This window comes from Triturus cristatus, chromosome 9 (assembly GCF_964204655.1).
Source record: "Triturus cristatus chromosome 9, aTriCri1.1, whole genome shotgun sequence".
NCBI classification, from domain to species: Eukaryota; Metazoa; Chordata; class Amphibia; order Caudata; family Salamandridae; genus Triturus; species Triturus cristatus.
The window spans coordinates 1144753983-1144771729 of record NC_140592.1 but is presented as its reverse complement, the minus strand read 5'-3'; the positions used below and the strand labels follow the sequence as shown (position 1 = coordinate 1144771729).

The 17747-nt window shown below is 43.9% G+C and overlaps 1 protein-coding gene across 1 annotated transcript in view; it reads left to right on the top strand.

The window, feature by feature from the left end:
* SPTBN5 (spectrin beta, non-erythrocytic 5) overlaps positions 1-17747 on the top strand; it is a 1776766-nt gene that overhangs the window by 1605210 nt on the left and 153809 nt on the right. Inside the window, exon 61 of the mRNA XM_085627084.1 lies at positions 3209-3398. Within this exon, the coding sequence (XP_085483210.1) occupies positions 3209-3398 (190 nt within the window). The remainder of the gene's footprint in view (positions 1-3208; positions 3399-17747) is intronic.

Sequence of the window (17747 nt, the reverse complement as noted above, 5' to 3'; positions counted from 1 at the left end):
CGAAAGAACACACTACATCTACAATCACGACCATCAGGCTTGGACAACAAATCAAGACTGCACTTAGCTGAGCAGTAAAGAAAGAGGAAAAAGAAGGAATGCCACACACAGTTAAACGGGACTGGATTATGTGATTGGTGGACTTATTTGTGTTTTCTTATTCTTTCTCTATGTTCAATGGAAAAGGTAGATGGATAATAGTTTGAGGAAGGAACTTAAAAATGACTGCTATTGAGAAAAGTTGAGGCATAATCCTCACTTCCAGTCCTTGCATAGAATGAGGGGTATAGACGCCTCTTTTTCTGTCCCCACATGTCATGACCCAGAAGTATAATCTCTGACTAATTATCTGCCCCTGAGAGGGGTTGCACATGTCCTGTAAACCATTCATGACAATGCTGCAACTTGATGTCTCAAGGATTCATACACCCCAATCCAAAATAGCAGCCAAACTTATGGATGGCATGAAGGGTGTTGTCACACTGCTTCCTGGCAGCATCGGGCATACCTCCCCTGACCATGAAAGACCACATGCCCCCAGTTAATAGGTATTCAGTGAATGGGGATGTTGGGACAGTAGATAAGTGAAGGCAGTTTGGGTAGGGATGTACCACTCACAATGAGGAAATGTTTTACTGTGCCTAATCCCTGAAAAGCAAAAAAAACACTGTTGAGCAGAAATTTAGACTATTGGGCTTCGTCTTTGCCAAAAGAAGGATAGCTATTAAATGGCTGGGTATTAGTTCACCAACTGTAGACGGGTGGCTTAAAGACATGGCGGAATGGGCTACTGCAAAGAAAATGTATATGAAAAATGTCCAATGGGATGAACGTTTAATGGAACACCTAATGGTTTGATCAGCCGTGATCTGGTTTCAACTGGCTCACCAGACACCAGGCCCCCTCTAATACAAGATATTGTGTGCAACCCATGTGTAACTTTAGAGAGTATTACTGCCGTCCAGCATTTTTCGCTGCCTAGAATTCTCCAGGATTGCACTAGAACTGAGGAAGTGGGCTGATTTGGTCTAGCTTACAATCAATATTTAAATTGTGTATTTTCTAGGAGTTATTACCCCAGGACATAGAACATACAGGATGGGTTGGAGGTTTGAAGGCATGGAAGATTGGACAAGTACAGAGCTGTTAGTTGAACAAGTCTGAGATGTTAGTTTGATTAACAATTATCATGATATGAAACGAAAAGTTGTGGACTACAAAATGTAATAGCAAATTTGGTTATTATATGCTATAAATATCTACTTTCTAATGTATCCGCTTTATATTTTAAAAACCCATAGGTAGTTTAATTGGTACTGGGCCATGTTCCAGTGAAAGATCGATGAGTGTTCGTAGTGCCTTCACATATTGAAATCCTGACACTCCTGGTGGTTCCAACAGCCGCCTACATTAGTGTCAAGATTTTGGAAAGACCATCAATAGACCTTAATTTCCAGATACAACGACAAAGTTCTGTTTCACCATTCAACCTGGTAAGCATTGGCATTGCAAGGTGTTTATCTCCTTGGGTGTGGCCATGGGGAAATCCTTGTGGCTGTGGGACACTCCGCAGTGCCATGCTAGCACAGCACTGCTGTTTGAGTCCTATGGCTTCTCCAGGCTAAGGGATGTTGCTGGCCTTTTGTTGGTCAGCACTAGCCAACTTTCACCAGCTGGCTCTGCAAGGGCACCTAGCACAGAAGAGCAGAGCATCAGCATGGGATAGCCCTACCCCTATGCTGATGTCCACCAGCACAGTACCACAGCACAACCTCTCATATGAGGATGCATGTTAATTGTGAAGTGGCAGGCATTCATTGGACAGAAGCAGCGCCTCCCCTCGAGTTAGAATCAGTACAAAAGCCCGTTATTCCTGCTTCCTTTCCTTTTTCTGTCCTACACGCGGCTTAGTATAACTTTCCCAATGCTGCCATTTTTGCTGTATCTTCCTTATTTCCATGGTAATGCTGTGCTTTTTACTCTGCTTGCTTCCTCTCATTTCTGCCTATAAGCACACTAACCAATGACTAAAAAAGCACAGGCAAATCCAATATATGTCTCCTCTTTAAATGGACAGGATATTCATGAAGAGGAAAGGGGAGTGAGAGAATAAAGCACTTCCATAGTATGCTAAAAATCCGGGAGAGAAAACTGTAGGAACAAAATGAGTTTTGCCAGGACAAATGCAGGTAAAAGGGGGAAAGCCATTTGATCAATAACACACAGAAGAAATAGATAACAGGGCCATCTAATCATGAGCAAAGGACTGGCCAAATGCCGCTTTAAATTTATGGTATGTATTGAAAACAATAGGTCTGCCTACTGATAGTTCAAGCTGTTTGTAGCTGAGGCCTAAGAACAGAAGAAATGTATCCCTTGTGTATGCACAGACTTTATGGCATACATCTGAAGAAGAAGAATCTTGGCCAGAACGCAATGTTGTATTAACAAGTTCTAATTTATTTTTCGTGGTTCTGCCCATTCATGTACAATCCTCTGAATCCTTAAAGCAGTGGTTCGTAACCCTTTGAGTTCTGTGGACCGCCACGGAAACAGTACTGAAAACCAGGGACCCCAGCCTCAGCAATTCTATGATCTCAGGCTCAAAACAATGTACAAAAATTCAGAATCAAGTGTACAAGAAATAAACAGTCAAAATATGAAACAAACATTTCAACAACAAAAAATCTACCCAATACGAATTATTCATTTTAACCGGAGCTTTACAAAATGTAGTTTTATTTCTAAAAGAGGAAGAGATGTGTAAGGCTTTATTTTGTTTTTGTTTTATCAGTGCATCCCAGTGTTTCAGTTGAGCCACCAATCGTTCATACTGCATTCTGTTTCCTGGTCTTGTGCTACCTCCATGAATAAAGTTAAAGATACCAACTTTTCCTTGACATTTACATAGCATTTCAAAATTTCCAATTTAGATTTTTTGGGTAACTATAGGCACTTTCTTAACCCACTAATATCATTAAATATTATAGAGTCGCAGACCCCCTTAGTAGGCTTTCCGGACCCAGGATAAGACCCGCTGCTGTAGAGGCCTGGCTCTTACTGTGGTAACACCACATAAATAAGGAATTAAATAATAATTGGGCTGTTGATGGTGCGTTCCGTGATTACCAGTGTGTAAAAAATGTCATAAATATTTTGCATATAAAATTGTCTACCAGTGCTAACTCTTTTAACTCCATCTTGCCAGGGTGTGGGCCAAGGAGATGCTTGCTGTCCTTATGTCCGAAGAGCTGGCGAATGATCTCATTGGCGCTGAGCTCCTCATCAAGCGCCATGAGGAGTACAAGAGAGAAATTCACAAACAGCGGCTGAAGCACAACGAAATGCAGCTGGTGGGAAATGCCCTGGTGGAGAAGAGACATTTCATGTCCGAGGAGGTAAGCCAATCCGGCTTCACTAAGCAGAAGGCACTGCAGCAGGCAGAGAGAATTCAAATACACAATCATTGGGAGCTGAATGATCCATTTTGTATCTTGAATATTACTTCAGTCTGTTGCCCATTTACCTCTTCACTTTCCTTTCTTAAGTAGTTGATTATAAATTCCCTGCTAGAACTATGGAAGAAGCTAAACTTTGTATGGTTTTCCAAAAAATTAAAAACAAACATTAGCAAAGCTTATTGGTCTTGGGCTCTTGCCACACTGTTTTTCGCTGCTGGTATTGGCTCCGCCAGTACTTTAAGATTGAGGTGCCCCCACTGACCCTGCCAATGGTGGATGACAGCCATCTTGGAGTGTTATTCTGTAAACTTCTAAGATGGCTGTCACTTTTTGTCTAGCTGCAAATGTTATGACCCTCTTTATGTCTACCCACAGTATTTATATGCCTTTTGTTTGATCATTACCAACTGCTGGCTACAGCTGCAGGCTTTGCTCCTACAGGTATTCCATCTCTTTCTCTTTCAGTGATATCTACAGCAAAGCATTTTAGGTCTTGCAAAAGGTAGAGAAAGCGCTATATAAACAGAAATACAACCCAATACAATATGGTATATAGCACCCCTGCCGTAAGGGGTTTACTGCGCCGAAGGGAAAAGACCGGTTTATTTCACTTGACTGAATTTATCTCTCTTTGAGATTGTGTTTGATGAGCAGCATTCCGACATTGACTGAGATGCACCAACATCCAATCTGCAAATTACATAAGAGGGAATTGAACATCATACACTGATCCACACATAAAACAGGTGGCAGAAAAAGACCCAGATTGGAAAACAGATTCACAGATTGCCAGACACACGCAAGGATACATACCTACGGTCACACACGCAAACACGAGGACTGACACAGATAACCACATACAATTCATGGGCAACAGTTACGCTCCCGAACACATGCACACATTGGATGATGGACTGACAGATACAACACAGAGTCTAACTAGCACAATCAAACCAAATAAAAGCTGACAAATACACAAAAGCACTGATAAAACCAAAACATAAGCACACAGACTGACAACATGTCATACAGATATCAGAAACACAGGCTAATAGAAATGGGCACATAGGCACAGATTAACTGACGGACTGGCAAACTCACACTGCCTGACAAATAGATATGGCACAGAAAACACGACAAATTACAGCCCCCAAAACACTGCTTTTGGCCTATTGACTGACAGCACATAAACAAAGACAGATACTGACAAACGCACACAGACTCACACAAAGACACACACAGTACAGAGCTTCACAGGTAGTTGCCCTAAAACATTCGCACGTCGTGTGAAAGAGGCTACGACACAACCACTCGGTTTCAATGACACACATGTCCTGGTATACACACACACAACTGTCTATGCACAGAAAGCCACACAGATGAGTACCGGCAAACTACACACAGACACACAAAACACAAATGTGTACATAAGCACAGAAAATACATACAAGACATATATGCACGGGCCCAAACAGATATTAACATGCTTGCTGAGAGCCATGGACACATTTGCCAACGAAATATACAGTTGCATAAACTCCAAGACACAAATACAGAACACACACATATTAACACAGTCAAACTTACAAAGTTAGAGGTTCATGCATGGACACACAGATATACAACCTACAAAGTCTTTGTTGAGCAAGATACACAGAAGATCTCAGTGAAACAAACACAGTGCAATATGCATTCACATACAGATACATTCATACACACACGGAGACACGTATATAAATGCATGTAGTTCCATACAGTTTCCAAACAAGCACTCGCTGAGAGTTGAAAACGAAAAACATATGTAACATAACCTGCATGCACCTAGCCAAGAACTCATAGATGCACACTTAGGCATCTGAATATGGACTCAAAACAGCAAATAAAAACAGACCCACTAAAACAGATATATACTTGCGCTGTATAAAACTTTAAAAGTAAATAAAATAAATTATAGTAGCTTCATGGATCCATCTATTTTCTTCCAAGCCATAAAAAGTTTCCCTGCTTTGGGTGAAAATATGAGGAATTCTATTTTAGTCGTAAATGCGTATATTCCCCCAGACCCTCACTTTAATACACTGTTAATTATCTTTTTTCCTTTATAAGCGAGTTTCTGGCCCAGGGGGCACAACTTCATGTTGTCTTATTCGGAGATTTAAACAGTGAAGTCTCAAATCACTCTATAAACCTGTTTGTGGATGCCGAAAAAGAGGCGCTGCATATTCCCCCGATTCTTTTCCCACCAAAAATAAAAACAGAAAAAAGGGGTTATTCACTCCACAGTCTTTTGAAGAAGAATGATTGTGTTATCCTAAATAGTAGATTTGCTTGCAATTCTTGTGCCCAATATACCCATGAATTCACGCTGGGTCTCCTTATAATTGATTATATTATTGCCTCATATTACACTTGTAAATACATATTGGATTTGAAAGTTCTAAATACCCCGCTTACCGATCATAGAACATTGGTATTCTCTGTGTCACAATGTGACTTTAGTAGGTTCTTGGAGCTTTGATGGTTCCAAGTCTCAGTTTAATAGGAATACATGGAGAACACAATGGTCCCCTACTCGGCTATCTACTTAAAAGAGTTATTGGAAAGGACAGTTATTGTGACAGGCCTTTGGAAAGATGATTTATGTGACCACTTTAGTAAATGTATGAAGTTGATTACTTATACTGATTCCCAGAGTTATTCCAAAACCCCTCTCCTTGAACAAAGAAATAAATATATTGTATTCTATTTTTATATAATCTCACTATGTATTACTATTTGCTCCACATGTATCTCATGTTATTGCTGCTGTGATATCTCTTTAAAGCTCTCTGATACCTTTCGGGTCTAGTTTGTGCTATATAAAACTCGATAAAGAAAGCAATAGATAAATATTGAAGTGACATGCGCAGAGATATGGACTGGAACAAAGTCATCTTATATTTAAAATTTTAATGTCTATTTTACTATTAGCGACCAGTGCAGTCTTGGCAGCGAAATAAAGAGGACTGTCTCACTTGTAATAATATTGTTTTTTAGAATTAAACATTTTCGACATCGAATTGGCACCAGACAGTGCGAGTGGCAGAGTTATGATATACATACTATTTGGGGCATTTATAACAAATGTATTCAGATAGAGACTTCTAGCTGCAGATTCCTTACTGTAGAATTATACTCTGGCATCAGAGTGGATCTGGAAACTTTGCCGCTGAGCAGTGCCCTTGCACACTGGTAGGTGGCGTTGTTTGGCTCCGCATGGCTTCGTCGACATCGCCCGTGCCAGAAATTAGGTGCACTGTGCGTATATTGCCACCATCCCAGTATGCTGACGTCAGTTCTTATCTTTCAGTGCCAGTCAGTACCGATCCAGAGAAGATCACTGTAGCTCTTCTGACCTTTTTTCGACCTTTTGTTGAAGGGTTTTAAGACATTGTCTCCTGGTATGTCAGGGATGTCTGCAAGGAAGGCTGGGTTTAAGCCCTGTGGCTCCTAGCATCTGCAAATTTCGGTGACTGACTCACACCTCATCTGCCTCTGGTGCCTTGAACACAACCACAACACCGGAGGGTCAGTGAACCACAGGCGTTGTTATCTCAGCCTCCATATGTCTCCTTTTTCCCGGGCAAACTTTTGCTTTGGACCCGAGCAGCTTTCTTGCTGAAGGAGATAACCCCATTCCATGTAGGCCAATTCATCACCTTGCTTACTTTTTATGCTCTGCCTCATCCCTCTAAGGAAGAGAAGAGACACCACCGGCTGGACCCCAAAAGAGCATTGTCATTCGACCATGACCACACAAAACCGTTCTGGGTGGAAGATCAACTCTTCATGGATTATGTCAGAGCCAAGAAATTGAAGGCCATACAGAAGCAAACCATCTCTCAATGGATTGTGCTTCGCATTAAGATCTGCAACACATTGGCCAAGAAGAAACCCCTGGAGGGCTTATGTGCTCATTCCACCAGAGCAAAGGCTGCGACCACTGCATTAGGCCAGGCAGCAATGTTGGCATTGCTGCATACGTTCACCAAGCACTGCTGCCTGGACAGTCAGATCCTTCAGGATGGGCATTTTGCCCGTTTGGCCCTGCAGGACTTCCTAGTATGAATCAAGTTTGCAAACCCACCTCCGGGGAGATATTGCTTGGTATCTATTCTATGATACGGAATATGCGGCTAGTTACTATTAGATGAACAAGTTACTTACCTTTGGTAATGCCTTATCTGGTAGAGACTCTATCTAGCCACAGATTCCATACTGACTGCCCCCTCACTCCCTGCTCTGTGGACGGATTTATAATAGTAGGAATGCTACCTCTTCAGGGCCCTAGTTTCACACACCAGTTGTCAGTGTTCTTTGTGTATCTGTGCTCCTTGTGTGGAAAGTTGCCCAAAAAATAATTGATGTCAGCATGTCGGGCTGGTTCCAATATAGGCACCACACACGCCACCTCCAACGCAGAGGTCACTCCAGTATTGAAACTTTCATAGATTCACATGCTTGAAACATTCCCCGTCGTCGAGATGGGAGTCCCCAATATATATCAAAATAATTGTCCTCTTAGACATACCACATAAGGCTCTAGGCCTTAAAATCTTTTATAACATATCACTGTCCTTTAGTAAAAAAAGGACCAAACTTAAAACTTAATCAATCAGAAGAAACCACCCTGTAGAACCTTCCTGAGAGAAGCTCCAGTCCCTCAGATTTTCTACCGCACGTCGTGCTAAGGGAGTCTCCACTGAGCTCTGCTCAGTTTTCTTCTATTTTACAAGCTTTGGAGTATTTTAGTATTTTTTTCACCCTTTCAGCTTACTACCAACTCAGTGATTTTCTAAGGTGATTCAAACTGACATTCCCCATGTCAGAGACACCTAACAAAGGTCTATTCAGGGCCTGTGGAACTTACAGGAAGAAAAGGCTGCATATTGATGATAAGCACAAGAACTGCTTATACTGCTTGTACCCTGACCACAAACCAAAGGTGTGCAATGTATGTCACACCTTTTCTACAAAGACTCTTAAAGACCGAGAAGGGAGGCATCATTTGTGGCTTCAGAGGCTTAAAAACAGGGATGCTGTGGTCTCTGATGAGGAGAGTGATACATCTTCTATATCTTACTCAAGAACGCCTCAGAAACGACCTTTGGATGACCATGCAGGCTCATTGTCTCAGCCACCTAAAAAAAGTGTCAAAAAAGTCTGTTGAGTACACTCAGAAACAGACTGAATCTGCCAGCAAAGCTTCCCATGAAGAAAGGTTTTAAGTATCAAGAAACCAGCTTCAGAACCTCTAACATCATCTATGAAACTGAAGCATACCTTCAAAAACCTACTTCAGCTCCGCCGTTGAGCAGCTCATTGACGACACCATCGCTGATGAAAAAATCCTCTCCTGAGGTTATTCTGGTAACAACGACGGTATCTTTAGTCAATACCGTGACTGTATCTGCGGCGTTGATGTCCTCGTCGACGGCGACATCGTCGATAGGTAACGTACCTTTGTCGTCGATGAAGCAAATCATGTCTTCAAAGTCATTGTCGTCGAGGTGTCAACTTCCGACGATGACCCACCCGTCGACGACATCTTTGACGATCCCGTCAGCGGAGACCTCGTTGACGACTGCGTCCTCGAGAGAACCCACATCGACGGTGGAAGTCTCATCGGACCATCGACGAAGATCCATGTCTCCAGCAGTGTGCCGTCAATGACGGCAATTCCGTTGAAGGAGCAAGAAAAGCAGCTTTCATCAATGAAGGTGGTTCCGATGGTGATACAAACGTCGACGTGCTAGTCGACGACACTGTCGACGAGGAGGGAAAAACATAACATTTCAAAAATGCAGTTAACACTAGCTGTAACTTCACCTAGTCAGGTGCAGGCTCTTTTACTATCTCAGTTTTTAGAAGAAGATGATGAGGACTAGGTGTGCGAAGATGATAGTCTCTTTGGGGCAGCCTTCAGCCCATCAGACCTTCATGTCAAATATCAGGAGGATTCTGAGGAAGAGGGTGGTCATGGATGTCAATATTACCATCAGTAACAGCAATATCATCAACAGGAGATGATCTACCTCCACTCAAGTCTTCTGAAAGACCTGCAATTTATGCTGGCGGACTATAAGAGGAGATTTCCGCCAGAACAGAGCATCCAACAGGCTCAGCCTCCTCCTCCTTCTCTACCTGTTTATCCGCAAATACAGGTTTGCTCCCCTCTTCTCCAACAGTCTCCTAGGTTTCACCCTCCTACTCAAGCTGCTCCTGTCCATCAGTTGACATCTTCTGATGAGTAAGTGGAGAGAGAAGAAGGATAGATTCAACAAGATGAATGGGATTCCTACATCATTCCCACTCCGGCATCTCCATCTCCCCCAAAAGTGGATTCACCTCTGGAAGATATAGGGGGATTCCACAACCTTCTGGAGAGAGCGGCTAAGCGCTTTGATTTGCCGATGCCTATGCATCAACAAGACTGTTTTCTGTATGACTTTAAAGAGCCTTATAAAAAATCAGTGAGATCTATACCCATCATTGATTACATATGGAAGGATGGACTGAGAATAATGCAAAATCCAGCAACTGTTCCACCTGTATTGCAGAGACTGGACAAAAAATATATGGCGCCGGATGATGCTCCAGCGTGCTTAATACGTCATCCAAAAGCAGATTCTGTGATCTTGCAAGCAGCACAGCAACGCTCGAAGAATCCTTCAGCTCCTCTAACTGCTCCTCCTGTTAAAGAAGGAAGAAAGCTTGACAACATTGAACACAGCAAATTCTCTGGCTCTACTGGGCCGTTATAATAGGCAGATGTGGTCAGACTTGACTCCATTCTTGAACAAACTTCCACCAGATGACAAGGAGGAAGCTAAGAAAATCCTTCTTGAGGGCGACCGGGCTGCCTCTGAAGTGATAGAATGCTCTATGGATGTAGGGTCCACTGGTTTCAGGCAGCTAGCAGGAGTGGCCGTCTTGAGGCGTCAAGGCTGGCTCAAAGCCACCACATTCAGGCCTGAGGTACAGACAAAGATTCTGGACCTACCTTACAATGGTGAAAAATTATTTGGCAGCCATGTTGACGAAGCCTTACAAGCTATCAAGAAAAACACAGATACGGCTAAGTCTTTGGGGACTTAACAATACAAAAAGACTCCTTTTCGTGGCTCACGAGGAAGAGGTACCAATCTTGCAGATCAGGATACCAACAATCTCGCTATTCACAATATCCTGCTACCGCTCAACAATACAGACCTCAGTATACTTGGCCGCCAGCCACATGTGGCAGCCTACAACAAGGCTTCTTTTAGGGGAAAATCAGGACGCCAGCGTAACGAGACCAGTCGATGCCAATGGCCTCTCCCAGCTGTCAGCCTCTATCCCACCGTTTCCATTCCCAGTGGGCAGCAAAATATCCCGTTATTTACAACAGTGGTGGGGCATAACTTCGGACCAATGGGTCCTAAACATAATCCAATTCGGCCATTCCTTGGAATTTGTAGAGATCCCTCCAACAACTCCCCCTCTGTCTCCCTTCCAAAAACACCTGCATCTCTTAAAGAAGGAAGTTATCAACATGATACAGTAAGGAGCAATAGAACGAGTTCCCCTCAATCAGAGAGGGAAAGGTTTGTACTCCCGGGTCTTCCTAATACGAAAAAAGCTAAGAAACTGAAGACCGATCTTAGATTTGCGGAACTTAAACAAAATCCTCAAAAAACAATTGTTCCGTATGATCTCTAGTCAAGATGTGCTTCACCTTCCCAAGAGAAACGATTACATGGCGTCCCTAGATCTCCAGGATGCATATTTTTATATACCCATGCACCGAAAGCACAAGAAGTTCTTACAATTTATGGTGGCTTACAGTCACTTCCAATTCCGCGTCTTACCGTTCACAAAATGTTTAGCACCAGTCGCAGCATTTCTAAGACAACGACATCATCAAATTTTCCCATACTAAGACGACTGGCTTCTCAAAGCCCCCACGTACGAAGCAGCGAAAGCGTCCACCAAGGCCTGTCTCCAACTCTTCAAGAACTTGGGCCTCACTTTAAATTTAGAAAAATCGACTCTGCAACCACCTGGTCGACTGGTATTTCTAGGAGCTATCCCGGACCCCAAAGAAAACAAGGCTTATCCTACTCTGGATAGACAACAAAGGTTAATGTCCTTGGCAACTAGGGTCCAAAAAAGAAAGTCCATTTCTGTACCCTTTTTCAAGTCTCCCGTAGGAATGATGTCTTCTTGTATCCCCCTCATACCGCATTGTCGTCTCCAAATGCGTCCTCTTCAGGAAGCTTTAAACAAGCAATGGGTGAGGTAGAGAGCTCATTCGATGACCTGATCCGAATCACTCCTCCCATGATAGCGGCCTTGGACTGGTGGACGGAACCTCACCAATAATCGCAGTCTGCTGTTCCTTTCGCAGGCTGTTCCTCTCGTCATTACAACGGATGCTTCTCTAGAGGGCTGGGGAGCTTTCCTGCAAGACTTGCAGGTCAGAGGAAGGTGGCTGCCTTCCCATAGGGATCTTCATATCAAGCTTCTCGAGCTAAGGGCAGTTTACCTTGCGCTCCAAGCATTTCTGCTAAAAATACAAAACACATCGGTGCTTGTTAGAACGGACAACACCACAACAATGCACTACCTCAACAAACAGGGAGGAACAAGATCTCTCCAGCTCTCTCAGGAAGCCCAACTCATATGGCGCTGGGCGATTCATCACAAAGTGCATGTATCAGTGGAGTACGTCCCAGGAAAACAAAATGTCATAGCGGACACGTTGAACAGACTAAAGACTACTTGCCACGAGTTGGAACTGGACCAGCACACTCTAGACAACTTTTGCTTCCAATGGGGCAAGCCAAACATAGATCTTTTTGCATCTCCAGAGAACACGAAATGCCGGTACTTCGCAAGTTGGCGTCACCATCAGGGTTCATGGGGGAATGCCTTTTCAATAGCTTGGTCCGGCATATTTGCTTACGCCTTTCCCCCATTCCTCTCCTTCTGCGTGTGTTAAAAAAGATAAAGACGGAACCCTGCAAGATCATTCTGATAGCTCCACCCTGGCCTCGCCAGCACTGGTACACAGAACTTCACCTACTCTCAGTCAAGTCTCCGATCCACCTCAGGCCATTTCCGTCTCTCTTGACAATGAACCAGGGACAAGTATGCCATCCGAACACCAGTTCTCTGAAATTGTCAGCCTGTCTCCTGAGTTCCGAGAATTGCAACACCTAAAGATCCCACAGGAGTGCAGACAGGTGCTGGCTATAGCAAGAGCGGACAGCACTAACAGGACTTACTCTCTTAAATGAAAGAGATTTTGCACGTGGTGTAGATCGTCTAAAGTCAATCCTCTCTAGTCACCTCCTGAGGATGTTATACCCTTTCTACTTCTCTTGGCTCATTAAGGTTTGGCCTACTCGTCAATTAAAGTTCATTTAGCTGCCATTTCCAGGTTCCGCAGAACAGCGAAGGCTCCATCTCTTTGGTCCTGCAGGCTAATAAAACAGTTTCTCAAGGGGCTTTTTAGAATGTTCCCTCCAGTAAGGGCACCGTCTCCGGCATCGCAACTAAATACGGTGCTCAGTCAACTAATGAAACATCCGTTTGAACCTATTCACAAGATGGACATGAAGTTCCTATCCTGGAAAGTGGCTCTCCTCCTAGGCTTTCACTACTCAAGAAGCTTTCTTACAATTTAAACAAGACAAATTTATTCTACGAACAAACCCTAAATTCATCCCTAAGGTTCCTTCAGATTTCCAACTTAACAAACCAATTGTTCTGAAATCATTCTTCCCAAATCAGCAGACAGCAGCGGAGCGTGCTCTGCACTCTCTAGATGTTAAAAGGTGCCTAAAATTTTACTTGAACAGGACAAAGTCATTTAGCAAGTCAAACCAACTCCTTATTGCGTACAGTGCACATGGGAAAGGTTTCCATATCACTAAACAGAGCATTTCCAGATGGATTTCAAGTGCAATTGTATTCTGTCATCAACAAGCTGGCCATCCTATGGCGTCAAGAGTTTGTGCCCACTCTACAAGAGCGATATCCACATCTACAGCGCTGTTTGCAGGTGCATCCTTGCCTGACATTTGTAGAGCAGCAACTTGGAGGGCGCCTCACACATTCACCAGTTACTACTGCTGGGATGATGGGAATAAGCGAGATGTGGCAGTAGGACAAGCAGTTCTCAGACATCTCTTTGAATAAGGTGAGCCTTCTTCTTTGGTTCCTTCCAGCCATTCTGTATGGTCTCACATTTTCAATGGTTTATGGTAAAAAAGGTATACTTTGGTTAGTTTTGCTTATGCATTTATATGCATATTTTAATGTGTTACGGATAATGCTTTCAGGCATGCCTTTTCCTGTAGTGGTTATACGGCATGAAAATGTGTTACATCACTGCTAGCTATTCTGATTCAAGCATGTGAATTTATGAAAGTTCCAATACTGGAGTAAGAAACAAGTTACTTACCTGTAACTATAGTTCTCCAGTATTGGAATCTTTCATAGATTCACATGCGACCCACCCGCCTCCCCTGGAGATAGCTCACTTACTTATCTCAGTTTTTTCTATTTATGAGCACTTGCGCTTGGAAAATCTGAGGGACTGGAGCTTCTCTCAGGAAAGTTCTACAGGGTGGTCTCTTCTGATTGGTTAAGTTTTAAGTTTGGTCCTTTTTTACTAAAAGATTTTAAGGCCTTGAGCCTTGGGAAGAGGTGTGGCGCCGCGGCCAGGGTGACTGCCTCCGGAATCTGGGGATCACGGTTCGATCGCCGGCAGCAGGTTAGCCCAGCTCCATGTGACTCTGGGTAATAGCTTGCTTAATCTTCCCGATGGCCCCCAGCGCCTAGAGACCCTTACGGGTAATTGTTCGCGCTTTACAAATGTGGATAATATGTGTTATGTCTAATAGGACAATTATTTTGATATACCGGGGACTCCCATCTCGACGACGGGGAATGATTCTCTTCTGCGAATCTATGAAAGATTCCAATACTGGAGAACTATAGCTACAGGTAAGTAGCTTGTTTTATACTGATTTGGTTATACCACATGGAGCTGAACAGCGCCACCTCGCAGCGCGCATGGGTACTGCTCAAAAATAAGTTTCCTCCGTAGTCAATTCCCTCATAAGACATACTCTTTATCCAGTATTGGAGTATCTTTCATAGATTCACATTCCTGAATCATTCTCTGTCGCCGAGGCGGGAGTCCCACGGTAAATTACAAAAGTAGTGCCATAAGTAAATAATAGTAGTAGGCTAAAAGAAAAGCCTAAGGCCTAAATCTTAGTAGCCTACCTACATCATTATAATAAAAAAGAACCAAAAGTCAGCTCCAACCAATCAGCTACCAGCACCCTCTAGAACACTCTCAGCAGAGGCAGTTCTCCTCAGATTTTCATCGCACGTCGTGTGGAAGGGAGTCTCCCTGAGTGCCAACTCAGTTCTTCACTTCAACTCTCCAGAATGTCTGACAGAAAAGCTCTGTTCAAACCCTGCAGGACCTGTGATAAGAAGAGGGTCCATGTTGATGACCAGTATAAGGACTGCATTTGTTGCCTTTGTTCTAAGCATGTGGCAAAGGATTGCAAGATCTGCCGTACTTTCCCTACTAAGACTCTTAGGGATAAAGAGGCAACACTGCTTTTGTGGCTCAAATCTTCTTCGGCTGAGGAGGATGACCGAGCCTCAACTTTAAGCAAAAGAGCTAGATCCCATGACAGCTCTTCAAGTGATGGAAGAAAACACCATAAATCTTCCCATGATGTTTCTGACCCTTCACAGAGGTCACCTAAGCTTTCCTCTGGGTCAGCACTGTCTCCACCCTCCACATCGGTCAAGGAGTCAAAGAAGATATCTACTTCAAAAACTGTGAGTAAAAGCCATGTCAAATCTCTCACTTTGACTCCATCATCGACGATTTCTGTGACTTCTTCTGCCCCATCGTCGACAGCTACTGTCTCGACGACGGCTATTACTTCGCCTATTCGGTCTACTAGAATCTAAATCACGACTAAGAAGCCTGTTTTTGAAGAATCGTCAACGAGGAAGTCATCGACAAAGTCCCCGTCGACGACAACGTCAACGTCAAGTCCATCGACTATGGTACCGTCGACGAAGCCACCACCGTCGACGAAGATATCATCATTAAGGGTGGGCGGAATTTGCGAAATTGACTTTCGCAAATAATCGTGAAATTGCGCAAAATCTTCGCGAGCATGCGAAACCTTCGCAAAGATGCAGAGATTGCTTTTCCCGCCCGTTCGCGATGTGTTTTTGCGTGTTCGCGGGGAAATATATCTCCAACTTGCCCATGCGGTCGCTAATGGGCGCGGCCATCTTGCTTGCGATGCTTATTTCCTGTTCACGATCGCAATGACGTGTTCGCGATCGCAAACTTTCGCGGGATAGCGCGACCGGTTACCAACAATCCAACATCTTGTGGCACGCGCGAACAGATAGGAAAACTCGTCGGCGAACGTAGGGACCCGGTAAGTCGCGACCACACGCGCGAGAATGCATTTTTAAAGCGCGAACAAGAAAAATACTTCAGTTTCGTGGCAGGTTGCGAAAGTATTGACATTTTCACGCTCTCCGCGGAACGTGAAAATGTCAAATATCGCAAATTTCACGAGCGGAACGAAATTTACCGCCCAGGCCTAATCATCATCGACGAAGGCTACGTCGTCGACGTCTGCCCCATCTACGATGTCACCGTCGACAATCCCATCGACGACGAAGAGCCCGACGACGAAGAGCCCGTCGACGACGGATTTACCAATTCAGTCTCATGTATCAGCGGTGGTACTTTTACCTTCACAGTCAACGCCCATATCGTCTGGATCTTTTCAACTCAAGACATTTCAAAGGCATCAGGATTACATTAAAATTTCTCCGCTTCTGCCTTCACACCTTTTAGAAACTTACGTTGAAGATGAGGACTATGAGAACGAAGATGATGAGGGACCATTTGGCATAGCTCACCATCTTTCTGAGCTTAACATTAAGTGTCAAGACGATGACGATTACCAGGAACAATGTTACCAGGAAGAACTTATGGTTCCATACCATAGATTTCCTCTAAAGGAGTCGCGCCAGAAGGAAATGAGTCACCTCCCTCCAACGCTCATACAGGATCTCCAGGCCATGCTGGCGGATTACCGTCAAAGGTTTCCCCCACAACAGGCTGTCCCAGAAAATCCAACCCCACCAGCGGTGGTTCCTGATCCGTTACCTCAGTCTGAGGTTCCTGTTACACCGGCTCATCCTTCAGGTCCATCTGAACAGGTGCACCATGACACTACATCCTCTGTAGAGGAGGTTGAAGAGGAAGAATTACCTCAAAATACTAATATTATGGATCCCTGGGACGAATATATAATACCGATGCCTTCTCCACCCCTTCCTCTACCATCTGATTCTCGGGGGCTTTCATAATTGAATGCAGCGGTCGGCAGCTAGATTCCAGCTGCCTCTTACAGTTGAACAGACAGACTGTTTTTTGCATGATTTCAAGGAAGGGTTTAGGAAGATCACGTGAGCTGTTCCAATTATTGACTATATCTGGAATGAAGGGGTTAAGATCATGAAGACGCCGCCGTCTATTCCGGCAGTGCTTCCTCGCATAGAAAAAATGTACCGTGCCCCTGCTAACAGCCGATCTTGTTTGATTGGTCATCCACGACCAGATTCGGTAATTTCCCAAGCCGCCCAACAATGATCTAAAAATCCTGCGACGCCTAGCACCACACCAAGGAAGGACAGAGGCTTGACCTTATAGGTAAAAAATTCTCCATGGCAGCGGCCTCTATTAGAGCTGCTAACTCTCTGGCGATAATAGGCCGTCATGACCGTCAGATGTGGTCAGATATGGCAGGTCTTATTGACCTCAATTCCTGAAGACCGTAGACAGGAAGCAAGGAAAATTCTGTTGGAGGAAAAACGAGCCGCATCTGAAACTATAGATTGCGCTCTGGACATTGTAAACACCAACTTTAGTCAGCTCGCAGGGACTGCAGTGCTTAGACGCCAAGGATGACTTAAAGCCACAACTTTCAGGCTGGAGGTGTGAGAAGTTGGCCTGATATGTAGTGCTTACTATTCTAGTGATCACTGTGTATCATTCCAAACAACCCTTATTGATGATTGGTTGTAAGTCAACCTTATAGACCAGCTATCCTAGTAGCGTGGATACGAGCAGTCTTAGGCTAAACTCTAGAGGGCGTGTTAAGCCAGCTGTTTACCATCACATATACCCCTTGAACA